General features: G+C 39.9%; 2 protein-coding genes across 2 annotated transcripts in view; both read left to right on the top strand.

Annotated features, from left to right (window-relative positions):
- The window catches only part of LOC126376000 (glucose dehydrogenase [FAD, quinone]-like), a 142887-nt gene extending 132844 nt beyond the window's left edge, over nucleotides 1–10043 (top strand). Inside the window, exon 13 of the transcript XR_007567675.1 lies at nucleotides 10001–10043. The gene's annotated coding sequence lies outside the window, so the exon portion shown is untranslated. The remainder of the gene's footprint in view (nucleotides 1–10000) is intronic.
- LOC126375984 (nardilysin-like) overlaps nucleotides 1–26741 on the top strand; it is a 44372-nt gene extending 17631 nt beyond the window's left edge. Inside the window, exons 3-23 of the mRNA XM_050023116.1 lie at nucleotides 4136–4276; nucleotides 4763–4931; nucleotides 7353–7561; nucleotides 7787–7957; nucleotides 8579–8700; nucleotides 9721–9841; nucleotides 10896–11114; nucleotides 11735–11864; nucleotides 13018–13276; nucleotides 13650–13784; nucleotides 14413–14461; nucleotides 14987–15088; nucleotides 15479–15612; nucleotides 16349–16478; nucleotides 17120–17224; nucleotides 17529–17672; nucleotides 18178–18314; nucleotides 19178–19322; nucleotides 20256–20318; nucleotides 20865–20966; nucleotides 22395–26741. Of these exons, the coding sequence (XP_049879073.1) occupies nucleotides 4136–4276; nucleotides 4763–4931; nucleotides 7353–7561; nucleotides 7787–7957; nucleotides 8579–8700; nucleotides 9721–9841; nucleotides 10896–11114; nucleotides 11735–11864; nucleotides 13018–13276; nucleotides 13650–13784; nucleotides 14413–14461; nucleotides 14987–15088; nucleotides 15479–15612; nucleotides 16349–16478; nucleotides 17120–17224; nucleotides 17529–17672; nucleotides 18178–18314; nucleotides 19178–19322; nucleotides 20256–20318; nucleotides 20865–20966; nucleotides 22395–22595 (2988 nt within the window). The 3' untranslated portion in view covers nucleotides 22596–26741. The remainder of the gene's footprint in view (nucleotides 1–4135; nucleotides 4277–4762; nucleotides 4932–7352; nucleotides 7562–7786; nucleotides 7958–8578; nucleotides 8701–9720; nucleotides 9842–10895; nucleotides 11115–11734; nucleotides 11865–13017; nucleotides 13277–13649; nucleotides 13785–14412; nucleotides 14462–14986; nucleotides 15089–15478; nucleotides 15613–16348; nucleotides 16479–17119; nucleotides 17225–17528; nucleotides 17673–18177; nucleotides 18315–19177; nucleotides 19323–20255; nucleotides 20319–20864; nucleotides 20967–22394) is intronic.
- Nucleotides 26742–27003: the final 262 nt, after the last annotated feature.

The following is a 27003-nucleotide window of genomic DNA, read 5'->3' as shown; positions in this document are numbered from 1 at the left end:
CAAGCATCTCCATCGACGGTAGAGTATGCTCCATAAAATAACATGAAAACCCAATAATCTTCATTCTGAGGAATTTCCTAATATCCTCCTTGTGTTATATAATTATGAAAGTACCTAATAGACGTTTAACTTCGGCAGATGACGTGCTACAGACGAAACGTTGTTACCTTTATGAAGAAACAGTACGCGAAAATTGCAAAAAAGAGATGCAAGTTGATTATGGAAAACGAACTTACATTTGATACGGTATGAATCTGCAACGTATTGTTTGTTTCATACAGTCGTTTTTGTTTGTAATTAGGTATATTGCTTTTTGTAGATAGTAGGTAATTATAAGAGAAATAATTATTTTGTTTTTCGGATTTCTCATCATTTGAGCAGATTCATATGGTATCTAAGTAAGTTCGTTGGTATAATTTGTACATTAGCTATCGAAATAGCGCATTAATTGATAATTGTATGTTCTTTAGTTTAGTTATAAGTAGCTTAGCTCTGGATAATCTACGATAATCTATCCGCCTTACCAAAAAAGAACAAGCGGTGAACGTGTGTATAGGTAAGTATTGGACGGTCAATAAAAATTGAATCCTGTTACCAAATAATTCGATTGAACTTTGCTTGGCTGTCCAATACTAATACCCACGTTCCCCGCTTGTTTAGTTTTCATTGGTAAGGCGGTTGGTGTAGAGACGTTGTTTTTATAGACAATTTAGAAAAGTTATATTTTTGGTCATTCTAGAATTATTAAAACTTAAAGGGCCTTCACCTTAAGATATCAGCTAGCTAAGCATATCATCTGAAAAGCAATATCCCAATTTGACATTTGCGCATGTAACAGTAACTGCGCAATATCAATAAATAGTAATATTGTTTTTTAGATGAATTGCTTTGACGTGACCTCTTTAACCCCTATAGGGATGACTAATTACTTTTTAAATTATGTTTATTATAGTTGAAACAGTTAAACAGAAACAGAGTAGGTACCTATATTATTGTGAACTTTATTTTTTCAACAGTCATTGTTTTAACCGCGCCACGTTGCTTATTGCATACAGTTCAGTATTTGGTATTTATAATTCTTAAATAATGCGAACACTTAAGATATTTTCAAGTTAAGAATAGTTAATTTATCGGATTATTATTATTTCTTCTGTTACTTATTTATTGATTTACGAGAAAAAACAATTAGCCTAAAGCGCCAGCAAGTCATAATTACAATATTATAATAGAATAGAATAATGTTTATTTATAAAAAAAATGTCCAAATAAAATCAATAAACAAAACACGAACCAATAAAACAAGACACATTCATCATGGACGTAGTTACATACATTAAATAAAATGATTAACTGATATGGGCTGTTGTCAGAAATAAAAATCTATTATTAGTAGGTACCTACTTATCATCACTAATTTAAGAGCCACGCTCTTGTCGGTTTAGTAATCTCTATGCTACTTTTTTAGGGGAAAAATAGGGCAGTGGTTCTTGCGTTCCGCCCCACTGTACTATGTCTGACGAGAGTGTACTCTATTTCAAAGCCGTACTAGGATTCCTGTCCTCCGCCTCTGAATAGTACTGACAGTTACTGCTGCCCTTAGGTTCCAGGATACAATCCCTGTGACTTGCCCCTTCCGTCCTGTATTGCCGTACTCATGGCTCCCATTTCCGCGTCTGCAACAGTTGAGGTCTTCACCCGTATTCCTGGGCAAGATTCTACGTTATACCCCGTAGGTCCCCAGACCCATAGGTCTAGGTAATAGGGACCCATCCTAATCCGAAATCAGCCATCATCTCACTCCGGTCTGCTGAAGTAAGTGGCGCCCACCCCCGCGGCAAGGACACGCCGAACAGGATTTGTCGCAGTGGAGGGCAGTGAAGATGACTCTTTCCCCCCTGGGGCCGGGTTAATGGTCTTGTAAGAAACCAAAATCAAAGACACCTACTATTGTCCTTAAAATGCATGATAATATTTCACGCTATTCTACATTCCACAATATATGATATGTAAAACAACGACTTATTTAAGCGTAGAAAATGTATGCAAATTCTGGGATGAAACTACTTAAAATGTATTCTTCTTATCGTGTGAATTTTGAGGTGGAATGCCAGCCTCAACAACCCTGGTTTTAGGGTTATTATTGAACCGCCAAAGGCGCCTGACATGACTCATGTTACGAGTACATACTTACATCAGTAAGTAGTAACCGGAACTAACGGCTTAACGTGCCTTCCGAAGTACGGATCATCTTACTTTCGGACAATCAGGTGATCAGCCTGTAATGTCCTAACCAACACTCACAAAAGGGATCACAAAGTGATTTTTGTGATATGTCCCAACCGGGATTCGAAAATGTATTGAGAGATATTTGACACCAATACCCCTCTCTACTCTATTACTTCACATTCTACAATCATACATAGAGTCGTTAGATAGTCCAATCTAATTCAATGTCAGGTTTCTCTTTTCACAAGGTCAATCTTAATTGACTCTTAAGTTTCAAGGTTCAAGATATTCTAACAAGACATAGGTACGTATTGTATGTAGGTAATAGATACGTCGTGTCAAGAAAGACTTACCCAAAAAGCATCAATTTATAGACGAGTATTTCAATACTCTTTTGTTTTTTGTGAAGGGAGAAAGTGTGTATTCGTTTTCGAACGCATGTTTCGATCATAAATAATTATCACGTGCTCAGCGATGAAGGAAAGCATCGTCTGTTACCTTTTCACGCTTAAACCGCAAATCGGAGTTAGATGAAACTCGATATGGAGATAGTTTGAGACCTAGGGAAGAACATATCATGAAAAGGGGATGGAAAAACGTAACCAAAACAAGTCACGAACGGAATGCTAGTTGTAAATAAGTCTTGATTACCGTAACGAGCTAACGAGTGCAGTTACGAGTGAGTTCCGGTGCTGGGTTCATATAAACACCTTGACCTATTGTACAATCAAAGAGCAAAAGTGCAGTCACTGAGCCCAGCGAATTATTTGTAAACAGTGGTGAAATGATGAACCATCAGTTGTCATCATAATTATAAAATGTATGTTTTTGTAGGTGTTTTTGGTCTATTACAGAAACGACATGTAACCAGGAGGTCTTAAGTGCAACCAGTTAATTTATTAATTTGCAAGAAACTGATTGGACTTTTGCAGCTTATCATCATCATCAGCCCATTAACGTCCCCACTGCTGGGGCACGGGCCTTCCCTATGGATGGATAGGGAGATAGGGCCTTAAACCATCACGCGGGCCCAGTGCGGATTGATGGTTATTAACGACTGCTAACGCAGCCGGGACCAACGGCTTGACGTGCCTTCCGAAGCACGGAGCTCGAGATGAAAACTTTTTTTTTTGTGGTCACCCATCCTATGACCGGCCTTTGCGAAAGTTGCTTAACTTCAACAATCGCAGACCGAGCGCGTTTACCGCTGCGCCACCGAGCTCCTCAACTTATAGTTCACTTGCAGCTTATAGTTCATGCTATTTACATTTACACCCACCTGCAACAAAAATCACTGTGGCTTGTTGGCTTGCTTCTCAAGCCGCTTCGAACCCCGGTAGCGGACTGGCTTCAATAAGTTATTCATTTGCCTTAAGTGCAGTTTTCACTAACACATTTGGCTCGACCATTATAGCTCGGTGAGGTATACAGTCATGAGTAATATCATGTACCCACTTTAGAACCCTGTCGCACTATCATATTTGACATTTAATAAGACTTACGGTTTAATTTGTCAAAAAAGTTAATGTGACATGGTGTCAAAGTGTATAAATATTAGTACTCGTGACCGTAGGTACTTTCTTCATCTTGCGAAGGACGTACCTCTGACTACACCAATTATATATAGTCGTGAGCTTATGTTTACATCTGTAAAGTTAAGCCTTTTTAATTTTTTATTTACATGCATTCGCGTCTCTTTTTTAACCCGTTAATAACTTCAGGTTAACTGGCGAGCAGAGGTTCCAGATTCAAACTGTAATAAATACTATGGAGTTGAAGTATGATTGTTACACTCAATGATACTTTAAAAACTGCAAAAACTAAACACTGTCTAGGTATAAGTCTCCTAGTTTGAGACACGGAATTATTTTTTTTATAGCCGCCATAAAAAAAATATCTGTGTTTTCAGGCGGCGTGCGCGCTCAGCGTGGGTGTCGGCAGCTACAGTGACCCGCAGGACATCCAGGGGCTGGCGCACTTCGTGGAACATATGGTCTTCATGGGCAGCGAGAAGTACCCCAAGGAGAATGAATTTGACTCATTTATTAAGGTAACCTTTTTTATTTTCACTCTCTAAGAATCACTTAAAAACTATCGCCTAGAAACAAAGAATTGAATTTGAACTGCAATTTCAAATTTTTATCGGAAATTATTGTAGACACAACTGTTTAAAACCTCAAGATCCGAAGCGCCTGACAAATTATTCATACCAATTATTATTTCGATATGTGTCCGAACCTAGCAATAGATATTGTTGCAACCTTCACTTATTATATTATGTACTTCTCGGAATAGACGCTAATAATCCGAAACATTTGTTTTTCTTATTAAAATTACAATACACAACATTAATTTCACTCCTATAAATGCTCTAATCACAGAAAAACATTTTCTTTCTTGACTCAAGTAATGCAAGTACTTACTTTGTATGTTTGATTTAAAGAAATTGGTTGGTTGTGCGTATTATAGGTACATAGCTGCCTACCCCTACGAGAATAAAAGCGTGATGGTATATTACGTAACATGCACCTTCCAGAAAAAAGGCGGCTCAGACAACGCGTCAACGGACTGCGAGGTGACGACGTTCTACTTCGAGATCCCTGAGAAGCACCTGCCGCAAGCGATGGACATGTTCAGCCAGTTCTTCGTGAGCCCGCTCATGATGAAGGAGGCCATGCAGCGCGAGCGAGAAGCCATCGAGTCTGGTTTGTGTACCAACTTAATAATAATAAAACACTTTCATCATCATCACCAGCCCATTAACGTCCCCACTGCTGGGGCACGGGCCTTCCCTATGGATGGATAGGGAGATCGGGCCTTAAAACCACCACGCGGGCCCAGTGCGGATTGGTGGTTATTAACGACTGCTAATGCAGCCGGGACCAACGGCTTAAGGTGCCTTCCGAAGCACGGAGGAGCTCGAGATGAAAACTTTTTTTTTTGTGGTCACCCATCCTATGACCGGCCTTTGCGAAAGTTGCTTAACTTTAACAATCGCAGACCGAGCGCGTTAACCGCTGCGCCACCGAGCTCCATAAAACACTTTATTACACACTACAAGACAATGGTGCCAATTCCTGTAAATACCATCTAATTTTATTTTAAGTTATATCTGTCCTTTTCTTATCCGCCGAAAAGGAAAGGGACGGGTAATCGACAAGCATAAAATTTATGGAACACACGTCAATTTTAAGCACAAATCTAAACCAACCGTCTAAAAATTTTATATCAGTCAATAACCCGACACAGTTAAGTAGACAGCACGTCAAACGGATTGCATACCAGCGACGTACCTTTTTGATTCGCCCGGGTTATTCATTCATTTACTCATTCTTCCTAAAATTAAGAGCTATGAATCATCCGTCCCTTTCCTTTTCGACGGATATGAAAATGACGGATATAACTTAAAATAAAATTAGGCGGTGTCTGCAGGAATCGGGGCCATTTACAGAATAAACTTATTCTAAGGTGGGCAAAGGCGGCCTTATCGCTAAGAGCGATCTTCGGCAACCTTCGGCAGAGGATATAGTACACTTGTACAGCTGCAGTGTAATAACAATTGGTAATTCAGTGTGACAATTGTACAATGCTAAGAAATAAGTATGATTACAAATCAATCATGGGCCTACAATTCAGTCGTGTACCCATTTTAGAACCCTATCGCACTAGCATTCTTTCACTTCACTGTTCAATTTGACAAAAAATTTAATGTGACATGGTACCAAAGTGTATACAATATACATATTATTATTAATGTCATGGCCGCAAAGATGTATAAGAGCCCGTTAGAATTACACTCCATGCCGCGGAGGGTCATTGAGTCACGCTCAAGGTGAAGCAGGCCATGAAGTGTAAGCACAAGATCATTGAATCCCAAACTAATAAGGAATAGCAGTCTGAAAGGAAAATTATCACACACATACATACATAAACAGCCTATTTACGTCCCACTGCTGGGCATAGGCCTCCTCAATCGACCGGAGGGGGTATGGAGCATACTCCACCATCTACCTGATTACCGAACCGATTGATACCTGATTGTCCGAAAAAAGTAAGATGATTCCGTGCTTCGGAGGGCAAGTTAAGCCGTTGGTCCCGGCTATTAGTCGTCAAAACCTCTCCACCAACCCGCATCGGAAGATTATCATATTTTTAATTTTTTATAAGATCTCTCAAAAATTCAGGGGTCAGAGTGGTTTTGGCCCGCCAATTGCGTAACAATCGGCGGCGGACTTCACGCAGACGCGTGTCCCAACCGATCATCATTCCCCGTTTAAACCTTTAGAAAGATCGACGTAATATAAAATCTACAACAATAGTATAAAAAGCGCAAAATTAATCGATACCGCGTTCTAAAATACAACTAGCGCCATCTATTGGCGCTCGGGAGGAACTAATTGTCAAACGATGTATATGGATAAATATTACGAAATGGTGAAGTGTAAACTTTCCAGCAGTGAAAAGTTGATGGATAATCATTGTTGATTATATTTTAATATTAATATCTTGTTAATTGTTTTTCTAAAGGTCAGAATTAAGTTTTGACATTATCATTTAATTTTTAATAACTATCACGTCATACTGTGATTGGACAGAAAAATGTTTTTGTGTTTCGGGATTCCTAATTGCGACTCGCGAGAATTTAATTCAGAATAATGCACGTATCCCGGATGCAAATGCAGTCACTGCAGCTGCATTTGTTATAGACCTTTCTTTGCCAATTGTTTTTCTTATGTTATATCCACGATTTTCCACAAATATAGGTATTATTTATTATGTTAGTTTTCTCTTCATCTCGGGTCTATGCATTCCCAAACCTTTAGAAGGTGTGCGTAGGACCGAAGCCAACACGCAGAGGCCCCTTAAACATTTTACCACTTTTGCCTGCACTTATGTAGTTCTGTTTTATAACTTATCTTAAGTGCAGTTTTCACTAACACAGTGGGCTCGACCATTAATAGACGGCGATACGGCTCACCACCTATCAAACAGAAACTACTTTAACAGAAAGCTCGATAAGGTGTGGGTACCTAGTTCATCTTGCGATGAATGTACCTCTGACTGCTAACTACTCCATTTGAGATATAGTCGTGAGCTTATGTTATTATGAATGTTATTATTTACAGAGTTCGCCATAGCGTCCCCATCGGATTCGAACCGCAAAGACCAGCTGATCTGCAGCTTCTTCCCCGAGGGTCACCCGGCGAGGACCTTCACGTGGGGCAACCTGAAGAGCCTGCGAGACAACATCAATGACGACGAGCGGCTGTACCAGGCGGCGCATGAGTTCCGCCGGAGGCATTACAGCGCGCATCGTATGACTGTGGCTATACAGGTGAGAAACCCAGAACTAAAATCGTACAGGTAATAAATATTAATTGCCATTCGATATAAAACAAATATATTTAAGTTTGGCCCGGAGACAAAAAGTTTTATTATACCACTAGCTGTGTTCCAATGAAGCATATTATAAACCGAGGAATTGATTTTATTGTACCAATATTTTTTGTATTCTTATGAAAAATAAACATTTTGCTTACTTACTTATATCCCGCTGCAGGCGCGTATGGACCTGTCCACTCTGGAGCAGTACGTGGTGAACACGTTCGCCCGCATCCCCACCAACAAGCTGCCGGCGGACGATTTCACTACGCATGCGTTCACCAACGCCTCGCCGTCTCCAGACTTCAACAATATCTACTACGTTAAACCTGTCAGCGATACTACTGAGGTATGTGTCTGTTGAATCCGCGGATCAAAGAAACAAGTTGGATGTCCAAGGGGGTTGAAAAGGCCACACTGAAGCGATGCATCTGAAGCAATATTGCTTTTTAGAGGAATTGCTTCAACGTGCCCCTCCTGTTAGCAACTTCCAACAAATTATATTTTTTTACTTTTTTCGTATAAAATGGCAATGTTTTCCTTCTTCCTTTACGATCGACTGCAACGTAACGTGTAAATTTTGTGTGCGATTATCTCCTCCTCTCCCGAGAAATGCACTTTCGGAGGTATGTGACCTAACTGTATTGGGCTGGTTTTCCCTTCGCGGGTTGGAGGTCAGACAGGCAGTCGCTTCTGTAAAAAACCGGACCTGTCAAATCTTCAGGTTAGGTAAGCGGACCCTGTGAAAAACGGGATAATGCTAGGGAGATGATGACATATTTCGATCCCACCGACCGCGCGCGGTCCCCCTTACTCCTTAGCGGCGTACGGCCATTTTGACTAAAGTAAGTCCCAGAGGGGGTGAGGTAAATTTAGCTCGGCGCCCGATACGTACGGTACGATTGGGAGGGGTGGAGGGGGGGAGTTACCGTTTTCTACGCAGGATTATTCTTTTATTCTACTGTCTTAGGTCCACCTAACGTGGTGCATGCGGTCGCTGATATCAGAGTACCAGTCTAAGCCGCACCAGTACATCTCCTACCTGCTGGGCCACGAGGGCAAGGGAAGTCTGCTCTCATATCTCAGGAAGAAGTAAGACTTTTATATGCATATTTTTATTATTAATAAAATACACATTATTGAAATTCGGGAATTGCAAATACAAAAATACTTTATTGTGCCAAAATAAAAGGAAATATGTTAAAATTTAAAGATTTTAATCAGATTAGTTTTTTTTGGGAGATTTTTATTTCTTAAATATATATTTATTATATATTTAATAGTTATAAAATATTTATATATTTAATAGAAAGAAAGTAAGAAATCACTATAGGTATACAGTATATAGGTGAGTGAAAATAATAATACATTTAAACGTTATCTCTAAAAACATGAGGGGGGTTAAAAAGGCCACGTCAAAAGCAATTCATCTAAGAAAGCAATATTGCTATTTGACATTTGTTTGCATAATGCGCAATCACTGTTATATGCGCAAATGTCAAATTGCGATATTGTTTTCTTAGATGAATTGCTGCTGCTCAGCAAAATGTTGTGACACTAAAACACTAACACTGTGCATTGTGTCACTAACTAGTTGTGTTGTGTTATGTTGTAATGCTGATTGTCAGCTGTGCCTCAAAATACTGAAATATAAAGCTTAAATCTCATCATCATCATCAGCCGTACGACGCCCACTGCTGGGCATAGGCCTCCCCCAAGGATCTCCACGACGATCGGTCCTGCGCTGCCCGCATCCAGCGGCTTCCCGCGACCTTCACCAGATCGTCGGTCCACCTTGTAGCGGGCCTACCCACAGAGCGTCGTCCGACACGCGGCCGCCACTCCAGAACCCTTCCCTCCCAGCGGCCATCGGTTCTCCCCGCCATGTGTCCTGTCCACTGCCACTTCAGCTTTGCAATTCTCCGAGCTATGTCGGTGACTTTAGTTCTCCTGCGGATCTCCTCATTCCTGATTCGATCAAGCAGGGAAATACCAAGCATAGCTCTCTCCATTGCTTAAATCTCAACATTTAATTATTTTTCAGATAATCCTTAAGAAACATATACATGCGAGGTGTTTCGATTTTTTTGATGAGAAGTGAATGTATTACAGGGTGTGGGCGCTGGGCATCTACACGGGCAACTCTGAGAGCGGCATCGACTACACCTCCATGTACAGCCTGTTCTCCACCCAGGTGGTGCTCACCAAGGACGGCCTCGACCACATCGACGAGGTACACAAAATAATGGTGTTGATTCCTGTTCGGTCATGGGTATAAACTTTGGAACCATGTCACAATAACTTTTTTGACAAATTAAACCGTAAGTCTCGTTAAATGACAAATATGATAGTGCGACAGGGTTCTAAAGTGGGTAATATTGCTCATGACTAGGTACATACCATCTAATTTTATTTTAAGTTATACCTGTCATTTTCTTATCCACTGAAAAAAAGGGACGGGTAATCCACGGGCATAAAATTTATGAAACACACATCGATTTTAGGCCGAAATTTAAAATGTCCTTCCAAATTTTTATATTGCCCAATAACCCGACAAAATTAAGTTAACGGTACACGTCAAATGGGTTACATATGAGCGAGATGCCTACTTTATTCGCCCGGGTTATTTATTCATTATAAAATTGACTGTTGTCAATATTCCGTCTCTTTCCTTGCGGCGGATAAGAAAATGACAAGTATAACTTAAAATAAAATTAGGTGGTGTCTGCAGGAGTCGGGGCCAGTGTTTATAACGCGCCTCAAGTTTACAACTAAACTAACAATGGGCTATTTTGCACCCTAGTCAAATGAGGTACTTTTTACGAAACGTCAAAGCGGAAATTTTCTATTGAATTTGTATGGAAATACTTTCCTAGTGACGTCATCATTAAAATCGGTCAGCCATCGTACGCATTATCATTTAATTGGGCCGTGTACTAAGTTCGAGATAAATTATGAAATTCTGATTACTAAATAAAGACAGATCTAAAACTAACGAAAACAATTTATTTTTTATATTGAACTTATTTATGAAGTCCAAGAAAAACGTAATAATAAGTCCGACATTTTGTCACGTTTTTTCTATGACTTCATAGCTTTTTCGTACGAATTCCATAGTAATTTCGTGTTTTGACATTAAGTGAGAAGTAACTGATTTGGCTAGTTGGAAACTAGCCTTTTCATAATTATTTGAGTAAATCACAAAAAATATGACTGACGGGCTTCTGTTTCTAGATTAACATTTTATAATTTATCTTTGCATTAGTGAAATACCTACCCTATTTCAGGTGCTAGAAGCGATATTCTCGTATATAAACATGCTGCGGAAACTGGGGCCTTCGGAGAGGATCTTCCACGAGATCAAGACGATTGAGGACACGAGCTTCCGCTACGAAGAGGAGACGCAGCCGGCCGACTATGTAGAAAACTTGGTGGAGAACATGCACTACTACCCGCCCGACCACTACATCACCGGCGAGAGGATCTACTACAAGTACGATCCGAAGGTGCGTTGGGGTTCTGACGTATTCAGAAATCTCTTAAGAACCATACAAACAAACAAACTTCAATGCTTTTGTGGCAAGAGCAGATCCAGCTTTTTTGTCAGGGGGTCACCAGGTCGCAGACAGCCGTAGAGATTAGAGTTATGTGACATAACCTGTATGGGATGGTTTTCTCTTTGCGGGTTGAATGGTCAGATAGGCAGTCGCACCTGTAAAAACCTGTTTGAGGACCTGTCAGATCTTCAGGTTAGGTAAGCGGACTCTGTGAAAAATGGGAAAACGCTTGATGTGTGTACGTAGTATGTGCCGATGAGCAAGCTGAACAACACCTTTATGCGGGAGGACTTCTGGCCAAAGGGTGTGGTGCCACCTTGTAGGTACCACCACAGGGTGATATTTTAGAAGTATTTTGTGATTTAACATAGCATAGCATCACGCCAGTATCCCACAACGGGGTAGGCAGAGGTGTATACACCCACTCCTCGCTAGTTATTTATGATCCAAACATAAATTCAAACTCAAAAGTCAAAGTTCAGCAGTTTAGAGTCCCAGCCGGGATTCGAACCCGGTTGTAAGTCACTCTCTCCGAACAGGGCTGTAACGGATTTGTAAACGTATTATAGGCTATCAGCGAGCTGCTAGAAGGCATGCGCGCAGACACGGTTAACATCATGGTGCTGTCCAACAAGCACTCGCAGCCCATAGAGTACGACCTCAAGGAGCAGTGGTTTGGGACCGAGTACAAGCGGCAAGGTGAGTACTAGCACAAAAACATAGAACGCTACTGCTTAGACGTGTCTGTCATTCAAAGTGAGATAGCGTCAAACTGACGTCAATTTTAGTCCCTCTTGTCCCTTATGGTGTTTTCGCACTACATCTAATCCGCAATGGTAGTAACCGCCGCCCTGCACCGCCGCTGCAAAGAATAAGTGGTACAACAAGTCTAAATCCGATATTCCCGGATCGAATTCTGATTGCATATGTTGCTGGAGTCACCCCACGATTATGATTTTTTGGTCTCAGACAACGTTGCGAATTTCCATATTATTTTGATGTTAGTAAAAAAGTAATTTCCAAAACACCTCTGCCGCATCGACTCGTGTAGTAAAGTGACAGCGGTGTAGCGACATATAAATTGCCAACGGCCTCCGTGGTCCAGTGGTTGAGCGTTGGGCTCACGATCCGGAGGTCCTGGGTTCGATTCCCGGTGGGGACATATAAAAAAAAAACCACTTCGTGGTCCCTAGTTTGGTTAGGACATTACAGGCTGATCACCTGATTGTCCGAAAGTAAGACGATCCGTGCTTCGGAAGGCACGTTAACCCGTTGGTCCCAGTTACTACTTACTGACGTAAGTACGTAATCGTTATATGAGTCATGTCAGGGGCCTTTGGCGGCTCAATAGTAACCCTGACACCAAGGTTGATAAGATTGGTAATTCACCTCACAACCCACACGATAGAAGAAGAATAAACTATCGCCGATTGCCGAACTGTCGATAGTTTGATTATCGATTGTTCACTTTAAGGTTAAGGTATTGCCGTATATCGATAGTCCTTGCAACGATATTAATGATTTAAATTAGCTGAGAATGAGAAACGATACTATTGTTTTATATAAAGTCAAGGTTTGTGGTAAAGCTGGCAGAGGAAGGACGTATATTGACCAAATTGGACATGTCCTTAGAAAAGGTTCAGCACGATCTGCTTTGAACCGGCGTGTATGAAACGATTGATGAAAACTGATTGATGAATTATGAACGATTGATGCGGAGGAAGCGAGAGAAGTGTATCAGGATCTAATCAAATAGAATTTTACAGTCTCTGTTTACCCCGGTGAGAAATAGACATGAGTTTTATGTATGTAAGTTTTTTCTAATCACTCTTAAAATACTCTTCCTTCCTAGAGATTCCAAAAGACTGGATGGACCGTTGGCTGAACGCGGCGCCGTTCCCGGCGTTCCACTTGCCCGAAAAGAACATTTACATAACGACAGACTTCGAGGTGATCCCTCCGGCGCAGATATACCTGGATGAAGCTGAGAGGATAGGCGTGGACCTGTTGACTGCATCCGGCAAGGACGTACATGAAAAGACTGAGGCTAAGGGCGGCACCACGGCCGAGCTGTCTAGAGGAGACCTCTTGGCCACTATCAACAACTTCAGGTAACGGCGTCCGTGCTCCAGTGGTTGACTGTTGGGCTCACGATCCGGAGGTCCTGGGTTTGATTCCCGGTGGGGACTCTGACAATAAAAAATACTTAGTGAGACTGTCCCTGGTTTGGTCACGACATTACAGGATGTAATTATCAGATTGATAGAAAAGTAAGATGATTCCGTGCTTCGGAAGGCACGCTAAACCGTTGGTCCCGGGCTACTAGTCCAAATACCTCCACCAACCCGCAGTGGAGCAGCGTGGTGATGCTTTATACCCTCTCCGGTCGATTGAGGGGAGGCCTATGCCCAGCAGTGGGACGTATATAGGCTGTTTATTTTATGTATATATATGTTATTCCAATTTTATAATATTTGTTGGTAGACTGGACCAGCCGAACTTGCTGCGCAAGAACCGTCACATGGAGCTGTGGTACAAGCCGGACTTCAAGTTCCGCTTCCCCACCGCGCTGCTGTACTTCTACTTCATCACGCCGCTCAGCCTCAAGTCTCCCCGAGAGTGAGCACTATATATACTACTGTAACGGTGTCCAACCGTCCTGGTTGATGACTTGGTATTTTAAGAAGAGCAACTACTTTTCCTCGGCTATACAGGTTATGAGAAGATGCAGTAGTTTTAGGGATGCTCGACAAAAAATATTTTTATATAAAAAATTAAGTGTAACTTACCCACGTAACATAGTCATTTTGTCATGTTTCCAAATATTATAATCTATTGGCCTATATACAGCACATTGGCTTCGCCGGGCAATGGACTAGCTCCCTTAAAGGCAAGCGATGTATACAGGGTGTTAGTGACATCGTAACGAAAACTTTGACGGATGATTCAGGCCATGATTCTGAGTTGATATCAAGTGGAATTTTCCGTCGTAAAAGGACGGAAAATAATTAAAAAAAAAACACAAAGTTAAAGCTTTTTTGTTCAGCTTAAAAAAAAAACACTAAAATATTCATGAATTTTTCGACAGGAAAATCCACTTGATATAAACTCAGAATCATGGTCTGAATCATCCCCCTGAGTATTCGTTACGATGTCACAAACACCCTGTATACTCAAACTCAGCCGAATGGTGTATTTTATAGACTATGTTAGCAATATTAAAAGCATGACAGTGTGTATGTTACAGAGCATGCCTGCTCGACCTGTGGACGGACGTGTTGCAGCAAGGGCTGAAGGTGCGTATACTTGCTTCATACCCTCTTACACCCGCTGCGGTGATAAGTAAAAGTCTCGGGGTTTAAAAGGGTCACATCAGAGCTATTCATCGAACCTAACCTGTATTGGGCTGGTTTTCCCTTTGCGGGCTGGAAGGTCAGACAAGCAGTCGCTTATATTAAAAAAACGGACCTTTCAAATATCTGTACGCTCGTAGCAGGCGCAAACCTAATACTACGTATTGTATATAACGTCAACTCTCCGCTCCTCTCCAGCAGCGGCTGAGCTAAGCTTACCTCACCTCCCTTGGTTTTACTTTAGTCTTCGATCGTATGGGCGTCACACGTCACACACACAGATGCGCGTGTACGATAACGTCAATGTGTAGTGTTTGTGGAAAACGACTTTTTTTTTGTATGGAGTGTCCAGGATGTGACCAAAGAACAAAAAAAAATGTTATATCTAAGTTTGTTTTTGAAAAATGTATATTTTTTTGTATGGTGGCAACCCTGGTATATTTCTGAAGTAGTATAATTTACTTGCAGGAAGAGGTATACCCGGCGAACATGGCGGACCTGGCTCACTCTATATTTGTCAGCGATAAAGGACTCACGCTAAAAGTCGTGGGGTATAGTCAAAACTTACATGTAAGTATTGTTTTGTCATGTAGTCTTTTAAATCAGGGTGTCTAAAAGGCCACATAGTTTCTATTCATCTAAAAAAAAGATTACGCAGTTTTCCATTTCACATCACTAATTTAAGAGCCACGCTCTTGTTGCTGTACCATTCTCAAAAAACATAGAACACGCTCAACTGTTTATCTTTCCGGGCATATCGTAAAATCCGACAAAGGGATTGGGTCCCTTTTAACATGATGAATCCTTATGGGCGATAAGCTGATCCCTTGTCACATAAGGTTCATCATATTCATCTTAGGATTTCGTATCAACAGTGGCTGCAAGTTGACTTTGATTACTTGTGGATCTGCCCACTCCATTTGGTACTACGGGTGTGATTTTATGAAAGTATGTATGTAGTTGCTGGTGGAGCTGATATCCCGCGAGATGCGCACGACAACGGACAACCTGACGGCGCCCATGTTCGAGGCCGTGCGCGAAGTGCGCGCGCGCATCTACCACAACGTGCTCATCAAGCCACACAAACTGGCCAAGTTAGTGACGTTGCTTTAGATAAATATTTTGTCAGCATGTTTCAAGTTTTACAGCTGTTCACAACAGATGGAAATAATTTCTTTTTCTTTATCCTATTACCTACTAAGCTGTATACTTTTAGTGCGAAAGAGACAAGAGATATGTCTCTTAATACTACTAGGTGATCCTTCCTAATTTCTTCAGGTTTACTCTGGGTCTGAAGTTACGTCCTCTTTTTCTTACAAACTTACCTTACCTTTTTTTATATATAGTTTCTAATAATAAGTAATAAAAATAACATTTAAGTAGAAAGTTGACAATAACTTCAGACCCAGAGTCAACCTTGGGAAAATTGTTTGTATTTTCCCGAGACATTCAAGTAGTGGCAAAAAGGTGTAGAGCTCATTTAGTTTAGGCTATCTATGACAAAAATAATAATTTCGATCACCGCTACACTTAAACCATTTATTGTTGCTGAGCGAGGGTCCCAATACCCTTAACATATAATGTATTTTGTTTTATGACAAGAATTTTGGCTAGAGTATCTGAACTGTCACATCATAGGCCTTTGCATCTTGATCAGATGATTTATACAGCGTTTCTGTGGCAACGTATTGTATGGCTGAAGAGTCCAATACGGGAGCGGCAATAGCATCCGCACGACTGGCATTTCAGCTGAGGGTCGTTAGATGGTGTGGATAGTGAAGCGACCCTCACAATTTTATATCTGAACTGTAACAATGTGTATATCGACAGAGACGTCCGAATGGATATCCTACTGGAGCCGTACATATCACCGCGGGACAAGGCCATGCTGGTACACAACCTCACACTCTCCGACCTCAAGGAGTTCAGCAATCGACTGCTCGATAGACTCTATGTGCAGGTATTATATTGCTTGTTATAACTTCTTATGTGGTGTGAGTTATATCATTTTTATATGATAACATGCAGTGAGTGTGTGGGCATAGAAGTCGAGGCAGACCGCGTAAAAGATCGCGTGAGGACCTTAATCCTTATCGGAGGGATTGGCCGGAGATCGCGCAAAGTCGAGAGGAGTGGAAAAATCAAGGAGAGGCATTTGCCCAGCAGTGAGATCGAATAGGCTAGATAAGAAGACATGCACGAGAGCCATGGCTGTATATGTAGACTCCTTTGTCTTTGATAACTATCTACAAACCGGTAAACAGTAGCTCGATGACAAGATCAGTCGCTAAGACACAACCTGGTTTTGGATTGCTCAAATGGGCAAACACTTTGGCGGATGGAAACGCCTGCGAATTTATTTATTTATTTTATATTTGGGAGACCAACAGCTCTTAACAACTATAGCAAAAAGGAAAATCATACTTAAAAACTAAGCCAATAACAGGTTTCCACCTATATAAATGACTACTGAATGACTACTCCTTTCCTCGTCTTGCTTTAGAGCAACGAAGTTTAAACGTAATACTTTGTGGAACGTTTTAACTTGTTCGAAATTAAATAGGAAGTATGCTTTACTATCAATTTTCGCGTTTATTTCAGGTGTTAGTACAAGGTAACGTGCCTTGGCACCAGGCGATCAATATCTCTGAGAACATGCTCAACACTATCAAGTGGGAGGCCTTCACGGATGAGGAATATCCAGAGGTAAGTTCACAAGGAATGTTGGTCCACGTGACGCATTTTTAATAGAAAGAACAAGAGTAGATATTTGAAGGAAAGAAAGGTCTCGGAGTTGAGGAGTATAGTCTAATGGAGCAGATGGAATTAGTTCAGACCCCCGATGCGAAAGATGGGAAATAAAGGTATCGTGTGTGTTCGTCGTTATAAGAAATGATGTAAGATCGCTTCCTTTTGGGCCAGATTGTTATCAACTGGTTTTCTTTCATACGCCAACTGAAGTTGCCCCTTGATTACTCACTATGCCGTATTAATTGTTTTTTTATGTCAGTTGAAGGTCCGTCAACTGCCGCTGGGCGAGCGCAAGTTACGCGTACTATCACTGAACAAACAGTCCACGAACAGCATCGTGACCAACTACTACCAGGGCGAGGCCACCACGCCGCGTGACACCGCCGTGCTTGAAGTGCTAACTGTATGTACTATAGCGTTTATTTGCAGATATATATTATGCTTCTGTAAGCATAATACCTATAACATAATATACGAAGTCGTACAACTGTAACCGAAGTGGTAAATCTGTAAACGAAGTCGTACATCTGTAAACGAAGTCGAACATCTGTAAACACAGTCGTACATCAGTAAATACATCATCGTCATACATCATGTATGACTACATTTACTTTATAGATGTACGACTGTGTTTATAGATGTACGACTGTGTTTATAAATGTACGACTGTGTTTACAGATGTGCGACTTCGTTTACAGATGTGCGACTTCGTTTACAGATGTGCGACTTCATTTATACATGTGCGACTTCGTTTACAGGATGTGCGACTTCGTTTACAGGATGTGCGACTTCGTTTACAGGATGTGCGACTTCGTTTATAGATGAACGACTGTGTTTACAGATGAACGATTTCGTTTATAATATTTCGATATAAGACTTTGGTTACAAATATATGACTTTGTTTGAAGATGTTAATGGAGGAGCCGGTGTTCGACGCTCTGCGCACGAAGGAGCAGCTAGGCTACTCCGTGTACAGCATGATGCGGTACACCTTCGGAGTGCTGGGGTTGTCTGTCACCGTCAACACGCAGGTCGATAAGTTCAGGTAAATATATATAGTCGTAACTGAATGTCCTTTTAAAATACAAACACTTACAGTGTTACTACAAAACAAAGCCTAAAAGATAAACTATGTTTAAAATATAATCCGTACACGAAAGAAGTCAAGAAGGATGCGGCGCTACTGTCGCAGATTCTGCATACAATTATTATGACTTGTCAAGTTAGTTTCATTAAAATCCGCCGACCTCTTTCGTGGCGCGAAATACTATTTTAAACCTAGTTTATTTTTAGTTTGTGTTTTGTAGTAACACTGTTATTGTTTAACTATTGCGTCTGGAAATTTTTGCCTTAGGATGTTATATTTCTTTTGTTTATCAAATGCAAAAATGCTCTGGTGTTTTTTTCCATATTAACCGTTGTACTTAAACATCCGTTTTCGAGTAAATTTTCCACGGGTACATTTGGTGTATTTTTGCCGAGCAGCACGTGCTGCGCTGTGTTTGGATACATACATTCGTTTTACCTTAGAATATATCAATATATGCCACTAGAAACTCTAGTTTTCGTCTGTATGTTTGTTTCCAGAACCCTAAAACATACAGTGGGGTTAAAATGGCCACATCGAAGCAATTCATCTAAGAAAGCAATATTGCTAGTTTACATTTGTTTGCATTACGCACTTAATTTTATATGCGCAAATGTCAAATTGCAATATTGCTTTTTTAGATGAATTGCTTCGATGTGTCCTTTAACCCAGATTGTTGTTGTTGAACGATTGTTGCCAACGGGTGGACGGCAATCTGATTGTGTTGTTATTTGACTGAAATCCTGGTTATGCTCGGATTTGCAGTAGATATTCTCGCTAATTTAAAGAATTATACATTATTCTTCATTTTTCGTATTCAGCGTATCCCACGTGGACCACCGAGTAGAAGCCTTCTTAAAGAAGTTCTCTCGCGACATGAAGAAGCTGACGGACCGGGCGCTGCAGGCCACCAAGCACTCGCTCGTGCAGCTCAAGTACACCACCGACTACGAGCTCAAGGAAGAGGTATAAGATAAATATACTTTATTGACCACACATGACACAAGGTACAGAAAATAGGAACAATATAAGAAATGCACAATAGGCGGCGTTATTACTCATGCAGCAATTTCTCATACAGGCAACCTTTAGGTACAGGAAAAATTTGCGTAGCGGGTTAGTTGCGTTAGGCTGAACGAAGTCGATCGAATTGGGGCAACACTACTTTGGCCTCGCCAATATCACATCACTATTTTTCATTTTGACAGTTCTGGCATTCATGTTGGCATTCCATACCTGTCGCACTTTAGAAGTTTCCGTACTAACTGGTCTCTTACGAACACGTATGTATTATACATACACGCAAGGACAATCAACCTTTTAAGTATCTACTATGGGAACGCGCACAGTATCCATTTGTATTCGTATGTTAATTTACGTGCAATGCAAAGGACCATGACCGTAACTGTATGAGACTCGTCCCCCCCTTCCAACAGGTAATTTATTGTATTTCATTAGTATCTTTAAAAAGATTAGATTACTTCAAATTAAACCATGTACCCGGCGGTACCCAAAATCTTACGTATTTAAAACTCGAATTTCGGCTAAATCCCGTGTATTTCGAGAAAGTCGCCATAGAACAAAAGTATCAACTCACTAAGACGCTTCGAATGACATATGTCTGCAATCTATTGATAAAGGCGACGTTTTGACTCATCGTCCTTTGTACCGGCCTTATTGAGATGTGATATTACGTATTAAGTGGGTTTATGCCATGTAAAACATAACCTATACTATATCGCTTAGTGCGAAAGGAACGAGAGATATGTTATTTTTTCTCGTGGCACGTTTTACAGGGTATAACAGCCTTAACTTTTAGCAAGAATCGTTTAGCATTTCGATAATCTTAGCTCAATCTCTAGTGTTTCAATGATGACTTTATCTGATGTATTTTTACAGGTGGAGAGAAATTGGAGGGAGATAGTGAGTAAAGAGTACCAATTCCAAAGACTGTACAATGAGGTAAGTTAAAATCAAGTTTTGTAACACTTATTATGGTAAAGTAGCTTACATTTACGTTTTACTTAACAATCTTAACTGTTGTCTGTAGGGCTAACAAGCGCAATGTGATAAAATTTTGTCACGGTCATTTTATCGATCCTGACGATATAATTATGTCGTTTTGTCGATTGCTGCTAATATGTGAACCCAAATAAGTCATATGACTCTGTCAAAATACGAACAAAATCAAGTGGCACGCATGTTAGGGAGAAAAGCAACATCGATTTCGACGAAAATTGAATCGTTCGATAATTTTATCACGTTGAGCATGTTTGCCCTATTGACCATGCATGGAGCGAAAAATAGACTAAATGCCACGCTTGGTCGTTTTGGTAAATCTCTGCCGTCTTCTGTATTTCCGAATGCATATAACCCGGGTGCTTTCAAGGCCAGGGTGAACAGGCACCTTCTAGGCAGGCTCCATCTTAGGCCTCGTCAATGCCTTCGGGCAAGTCTGGGGCCAAGAGCGTAAAGGTAAAAAATAAATATAAATGACTGTTTTCGTAGGCGGAGGCTATTGAGAAGATCAAGCTGTCGGACATCAAGAGCTGGGTGGAGACGCACTTCGCCACCGGCAACCGCTCTCGGTACAGGAAGCTGTCCGTGCAGGTAACACACACGATACGGGGTGGCAGAGACACCGTCATGAAAACTGGGGGATGATTCAGACCATTGTTCTGAGTTGACATCAAGTGGATTGACTGATTTCCTGGAGGAACATACATACATACATAAACTCACGCTTATTTCCCACCGGGGTAAGCAGAGACTATGGAATTCCATTTGCTTCGATCCTGACATACATCTCTTGCTCCACATTCATCAATCGTTTCATACACACAAAACACCTGCCATCATTTTTAGGTTCTATATACTACTTGAGTTCTTTTTTTTCAATACGGTGTCACTAACACCCTGTATTCTTTATTTTCTTTCAAGTATTTCTGATTACGATTATCATCCTCGTAATGCTTGCTGCACACAGACCCAGGAGAGCGGGCCCAGCAGGGCGGGGTGCGGTCTTTTTTATGGAATCGCACACAAGCTTAAGAACCTGCTTGCAAGACCCAAAAGTCACCAACCAATTGTATATTTTTGCACTTAATTTGTATACTAGAATCTTTTGAATACATAAGAAGCAAATCGTGCAATATATTTATCGACACCCGTTTAGAAAGACAGACAGTATTGCCAAGATTGTCAAAGAAATAAACCAATATAGTAAGAAAGCCTTGAAACAAATTTCATCATCTTCCTATCGCTATCCCGTTGTTTTCACGGGGTCAACCTAATCTAAAGATTTGACGGTTTTTTACATAAGCGACTGCCAATCTAACCTAACCCGAAAAGAAAACTAGACCAATTTACAGGTTATGTCACATACCTTCGAAAGCACATTTCTCGGATATGCGGGGAATCCTCACGATGTTTTCCTTCACCGCTGAGCACATGAATCATTTAACATCCAAACTTGAATTCGATAACAAATTCGAAAGTCATTGGTTTAGGCCCGTGGCTCGCGAGTTTACAATGAAAGTCAAGCGTTCTGGGCCTACCATTAATGGTAGCCCTCATACCTCATACAAATCGAATGACGCCTATCTGGTATGCGACTCTCTTGAACTCTTCCAAAATGCGCAACGTGATAAAATTATCGATTGAGTCCATACATTTTGTCGAAATCGATAAGTTTTTCATTTTCCCTAACGTGCGTGTCACGCTAGATAAAATTACCGTCACGATAATCGCTTATCACGTCGAGAAAATGATGTAGCCATTTTAAAAAAAAAAATGTATTTGGCAATATTCACCAATCGACAAAACGACATTATCGTTGAAATGATCGTGACAAAATTTTATTACGTTGCGCATGATAGCCCGGCAAGAATGCAGGCCGGAGTCATTGGTCTTTCATTCATCTACGCACCTAGTACGCATCTTGTACTTGGAATCTGAACATCGCCTGTAGATATAAGTGTTAATTCACACTCAAACACTTCTAAATTCAAATTCATGACGAATTGAATTCCTTTCCAGATAATGGGCCACCCAGCGAAAAAATCCACAACGTCGATGTCAGAAGAACAGCAGAAGAATTATCACCTCACCTACTTAGACGCGTCGGAGCCCGTCGGCGATACCACAGAGAACGATGCAGACTTCATCAAAGACATAGACGCCTTCAAAGTGAAACTGCCCATCATAGATGTACCCAAAGTGGAGCTAGCACAGTGTTGACCTATAGATTAATTTAGTTATTTTTTCTAATTATTTTCACCATCGCGCAGTGGTTTTTGTGACTCACTTCATATTGAAAGGATTTCAATGAGAACGATTTCGTAACTATCACAAATTCAAGCAGTCAATTTAATATCTCCCTATTATTCTGCATTTCAATTTCTCTTTGGTATAAAAACAAACATGGCGTTACGCAGCCATTCGCAGCACGAGAAAAAGAAAAAAATAATGCCCACCATTGTGAAATTTTGCATACACGTTGTCAAAAAAATTGTAATTACATACCGAAGCCCGCGCGGTCGAACTCGCGGGCAGAAATATACAATCATATCCTTATTGGAGTGGGTAGAATGTCATGTGTAGAAAGAACTCGGAGTTACATTGTAGTAACTACACCCCGGACACTCCGTACAGGTATCTCATCCTTACCGGGTGTCTTTAACATAAGTATGAGCGAGACAGACAATCCACCCACGCTTACTCCTTTTTTATTGTCCAACAAACGTGACTACTCTTTCGTACTAATCCGTATACCGTTAGTGCGACAGAGACATATCTTTCGTCTCTTTCTATCAAGATCTCTATCCTGCTGTCGTTCTAGTGATGTTCCGTTCGTGGACCATAGACTAAAGTGAGACCCAGCGGGGGCGTGAGGTAAACCTAGCTCGGCACTGATACGAATTCATGCGGGGCTGAGCGTATCCGTTCTATTATTCGTTACTCTATGCTACTGCACAAGTTACCAGCTGCCATTCATGAGTGTTTTAACACCAAAAACAATTATTTGAGTCTCAAAAGCCACCGTGTTATGACACTAAGACGCTTGACGAGAGTTCTACTAGTGTAATGCGTTTTTCACACTTTCCGCTTGGAAAGGACCAACTTAGGGTAGCCTAGACTAAATTTTGACATAGCACGTTTTTTATCCCTTACGGTGAATGTGAAAAAGTGTATGTTTAGATGAATAGAGTATTGAAAATATCATGGATGTAGTAATAGACTCGTATTTTACATAAGTACTAATCTTACAATTTCTGCTTCCATGGTTGTTGTAGTATAAAAAAGAACTATATTTTTATCTTTTGCGTGATGAACTGTGTCTAATTCGAACTTGAGAATTCAAGTAATACAGGGCTTAGGACAATATAATACCAAAATCGTGAATAAAATACTACAAAAAAATAAATGTATGTTGAAAAGGAATTGTGTTGTGTAGGGTTTGGCTTGTTTCATACATTACTCTGTAATTTATTGACGCTTGTACTTAGTCAGAAGTTGCAATATTGCATTGCGTTTGACATCCTTAGATTCTAAGGCCTGTTTCCCTTTATCGATCGCACGAAATCGAAATAATGTGGTGCGGTAGAATATCGACTTATTCATGATATTGTACTATATATATAATACTGTTTAAAATAGGGTAGTTGACTTTTTTTTATAAGTATTTGTTTTTTTTTTTCTCACGTGAACATGCTGAAGATTAATCTGAATTCCGTTTTCCAACATCTTATCTAACGCCGGAGATATCCATTGTTAAAGTTCTAAATTGTCCGTTCCGTTGTAGCTAAAAGTCATTAGCGTGTAGCTAGCTGATTGTAACTTGTATGTATGGCACTAGGAACATATGACTTCACGCATTCCTATTACCATTTATTTTCAACGCCCTGATTTCGAATGGTTGTAACTATTTCATTTTTCAACGAATTTAAAATTCTGTTCTATTCTATGTTTTTATTTAATTCTGTTTTCGCATTTGGCCATCAATGTATGTATTTTTAAACTTATCAACTACCCTGTTCTCAATATCTGAATCAAAAACCGGACGAGGTAAAAGAAGATGATTTTGCCTATTTAATACTAGGATAAATCGTGTGCGTCAAGCTAGCGGCCTCAAAAAAAAAATGGGCACGAAAAAATAATTTGACCATACCAAAAAATAGTACTCTTATTGAAAAAAATAGTACCTGTTGTAAAAAAATTAGTACCATCACGGTTCTGGATTTATAGCCATGTTTTATTGCACTTGCTAGCTTGACGGTGAGCGAAATTTGGCGAGAGTTAACGACAAGGTCTTTCGCTATGATTTAAACGCCAAAAAATAGTACCGAAATAGTACTCACCCCCTGCAAAATACCGAAATGAGTACTTCAACGGTTCCAAAGTTATAAAGGCAGTTCTTTGATCCCGCTAGCTTGACGTTTTGAAAATACCTATTATCTAGGGAACGCTTGCATACTTCAGTTTGTAACTAATGTCAATAAACTCGTATGAAATAGTACTCCCTACCATCATAATTTGGACCTGATTCTCTTTGTAGAAATGTGTCAAAAAGTCATTATAACCTATGTCATACATTTATCAAGACAGGTACAGTCTCGAACAAAATTATTACACATGCTCAAGAAGAATGTTGTCAGATTTTAGTATTTTTTCCCCATTTTTGGGTAAAATTGGTGAAGTGCCAGGGTTGTCAGATGAAAGTAATATCATTGTTGAAACTCTTTGAGTTATTCTACAAATACTGCAAATTGTTTATTAACAAACACTTCGATCCGTAACAAATTGAACATGAAGGTATAAATTATAAAATAAAACAGCAGATTAAAAATGTATTATGATGTATTAAAATCACAGATTGTTTTCAATAAGAACTAGACCCATGCAGCCATTTTTTATTAAAATTATTGCATATGGGTGTATGCAATAGCAATTTTTTGTAATAGCAACACTCTGAAGTGCAAAGAAATGGTAGGGTAGACCTCCATAATGGCAATACTGGCGATGGCAATACTTACGAATAAATTGTGAATTGTTATAATTGTCTACGTGACTGTATCAACAACAAATGTATGGCATAGGTTATGATGATTTTTTAACATATTTCTACAAAGAGAATCGGATCAAAATTATGATGGTAGGAAGTACTATTTCATACGAGTTTATTGACATTAGTTATATACTGAAGTATGCAAGCGTTTCCCAGATAATAGGTATTTTCAAAACGTCAAGCTAGCGGGATCAAAGAACTGCCTTTATAACTTTGGAACCGTTGAAGTACTACTTTCGGTATTTTGCAGGGGGTGAGTACTATTTCGGTACTATTTTTTGGCGTTTAAATCAAAGCGAAAGACCTTGTCGTTAACTCTCGCCAAATTTCGCTCACCGTCAAGCTAGCAAGTGCAATAAAACATGGCTATAAATCCAGAACCGTGATGGTACTAATTTTTTTACAACAGGTACTATTTTTTTCAATAAGAGTACTATTTTTTGGTATGGTCAAATTATTTTTTCGTGCCCATTTTTTTTTTGAGGCCGCTAGCTTGACGCACACGATAAATCGGCCTTCTGTCGCACCACATATATTCGATTCTGTGCGCTCTCTTTGGATAAGTGTGACAATACACGTCAGGTTTTTTCATCTAGTTTATAGATCCAGTCTAATTTAACGTCCGTGTGTTCAAACAAATGATACTATATCTTTTCAAGAATTGAATCAGGCTCCGAGACCCGGATGAAAATCTTGACGTGTGTTGCAGCACTAAGGCGTCGTCCAGCTCGATATGCTATTCAGGGCGTTACCGTTACACTTCTAGCTTTATGCTAAAGTTAAAGGTATTATTTTTAGTAAAATTGTTTTAATTTTATTGGTAAATGTACCTATTAAAAAGACATTCGAGATAATATCTGATTCTAAACTTGTCGTATTTTTTAAGAAATAAATTCATTTTTAGAATCCGATATTTTTTTAAATAAATTGTGTCTTACGTGTCGTTTGCACGTAGATACGATTTTATTTATATATACGTAAACGAGCGTACTAATCGCGTACTGTTTTTTTTATAATTATAATAATTTTATTTTTTGACATTAATTTAATTAAATCTTTTGTGTATCAGTAAATACTCCGGCCATTCAGGCAAAATAAATCATTGGAACAGTTATGTAAGTAGACAATTTATGTTTTATAATTTATAAAAATGTTCAAAAAAAATGAAAAATGTATTTGTTTTCCTGTTGCATCGCGCAGCATCTAATATACTCTTTTACGGGGTATCTATGGGTATTTAGAAAGACTTTACGCTGTAAATATATACATGAAACTAAAGCGATGTAACTTAATAAATAAACGATATAACAGACACCTAACATTGTAGTTTGATTTATTAATTCAACCACCTCACTTTTCAACTTCGTCCGCTTACTAAAAAACCTAATAGTAAGTAATTTAATAAACTCATCGTAAGAGGTGACTGGTCCTGTCCTGTGGTACCGGACTTGTACCAATTATCAATTTATCTCAAGTGCAGTTTTCACTGACACAGTGGGCTCGACCATTATAGACGGCGATACCGCTCCACCTAACGGTGAGGTGTGGGTACTTAGTTCGTTTCCATAACATATAACATAG

The sequence above is a fragment of the Pectinophora gossypiella genome, chromosome 20 (genome assembly GCF_024362695.1).
Source record: "Pectinophora gossypiella chromosome 20, ilPecGoss1.1, whole genome shotgun sequence".
NCBI classification, from domain to species: Eukaryota; Metazoa; Arthropoda; class Insecta; order Lepidoptera; family Gelechiidae; genus Pectinophora; species Pectinophora gossypiella.
This window is presented reverse-complemented; position numbering and strand designations above follow the sequence as displayed.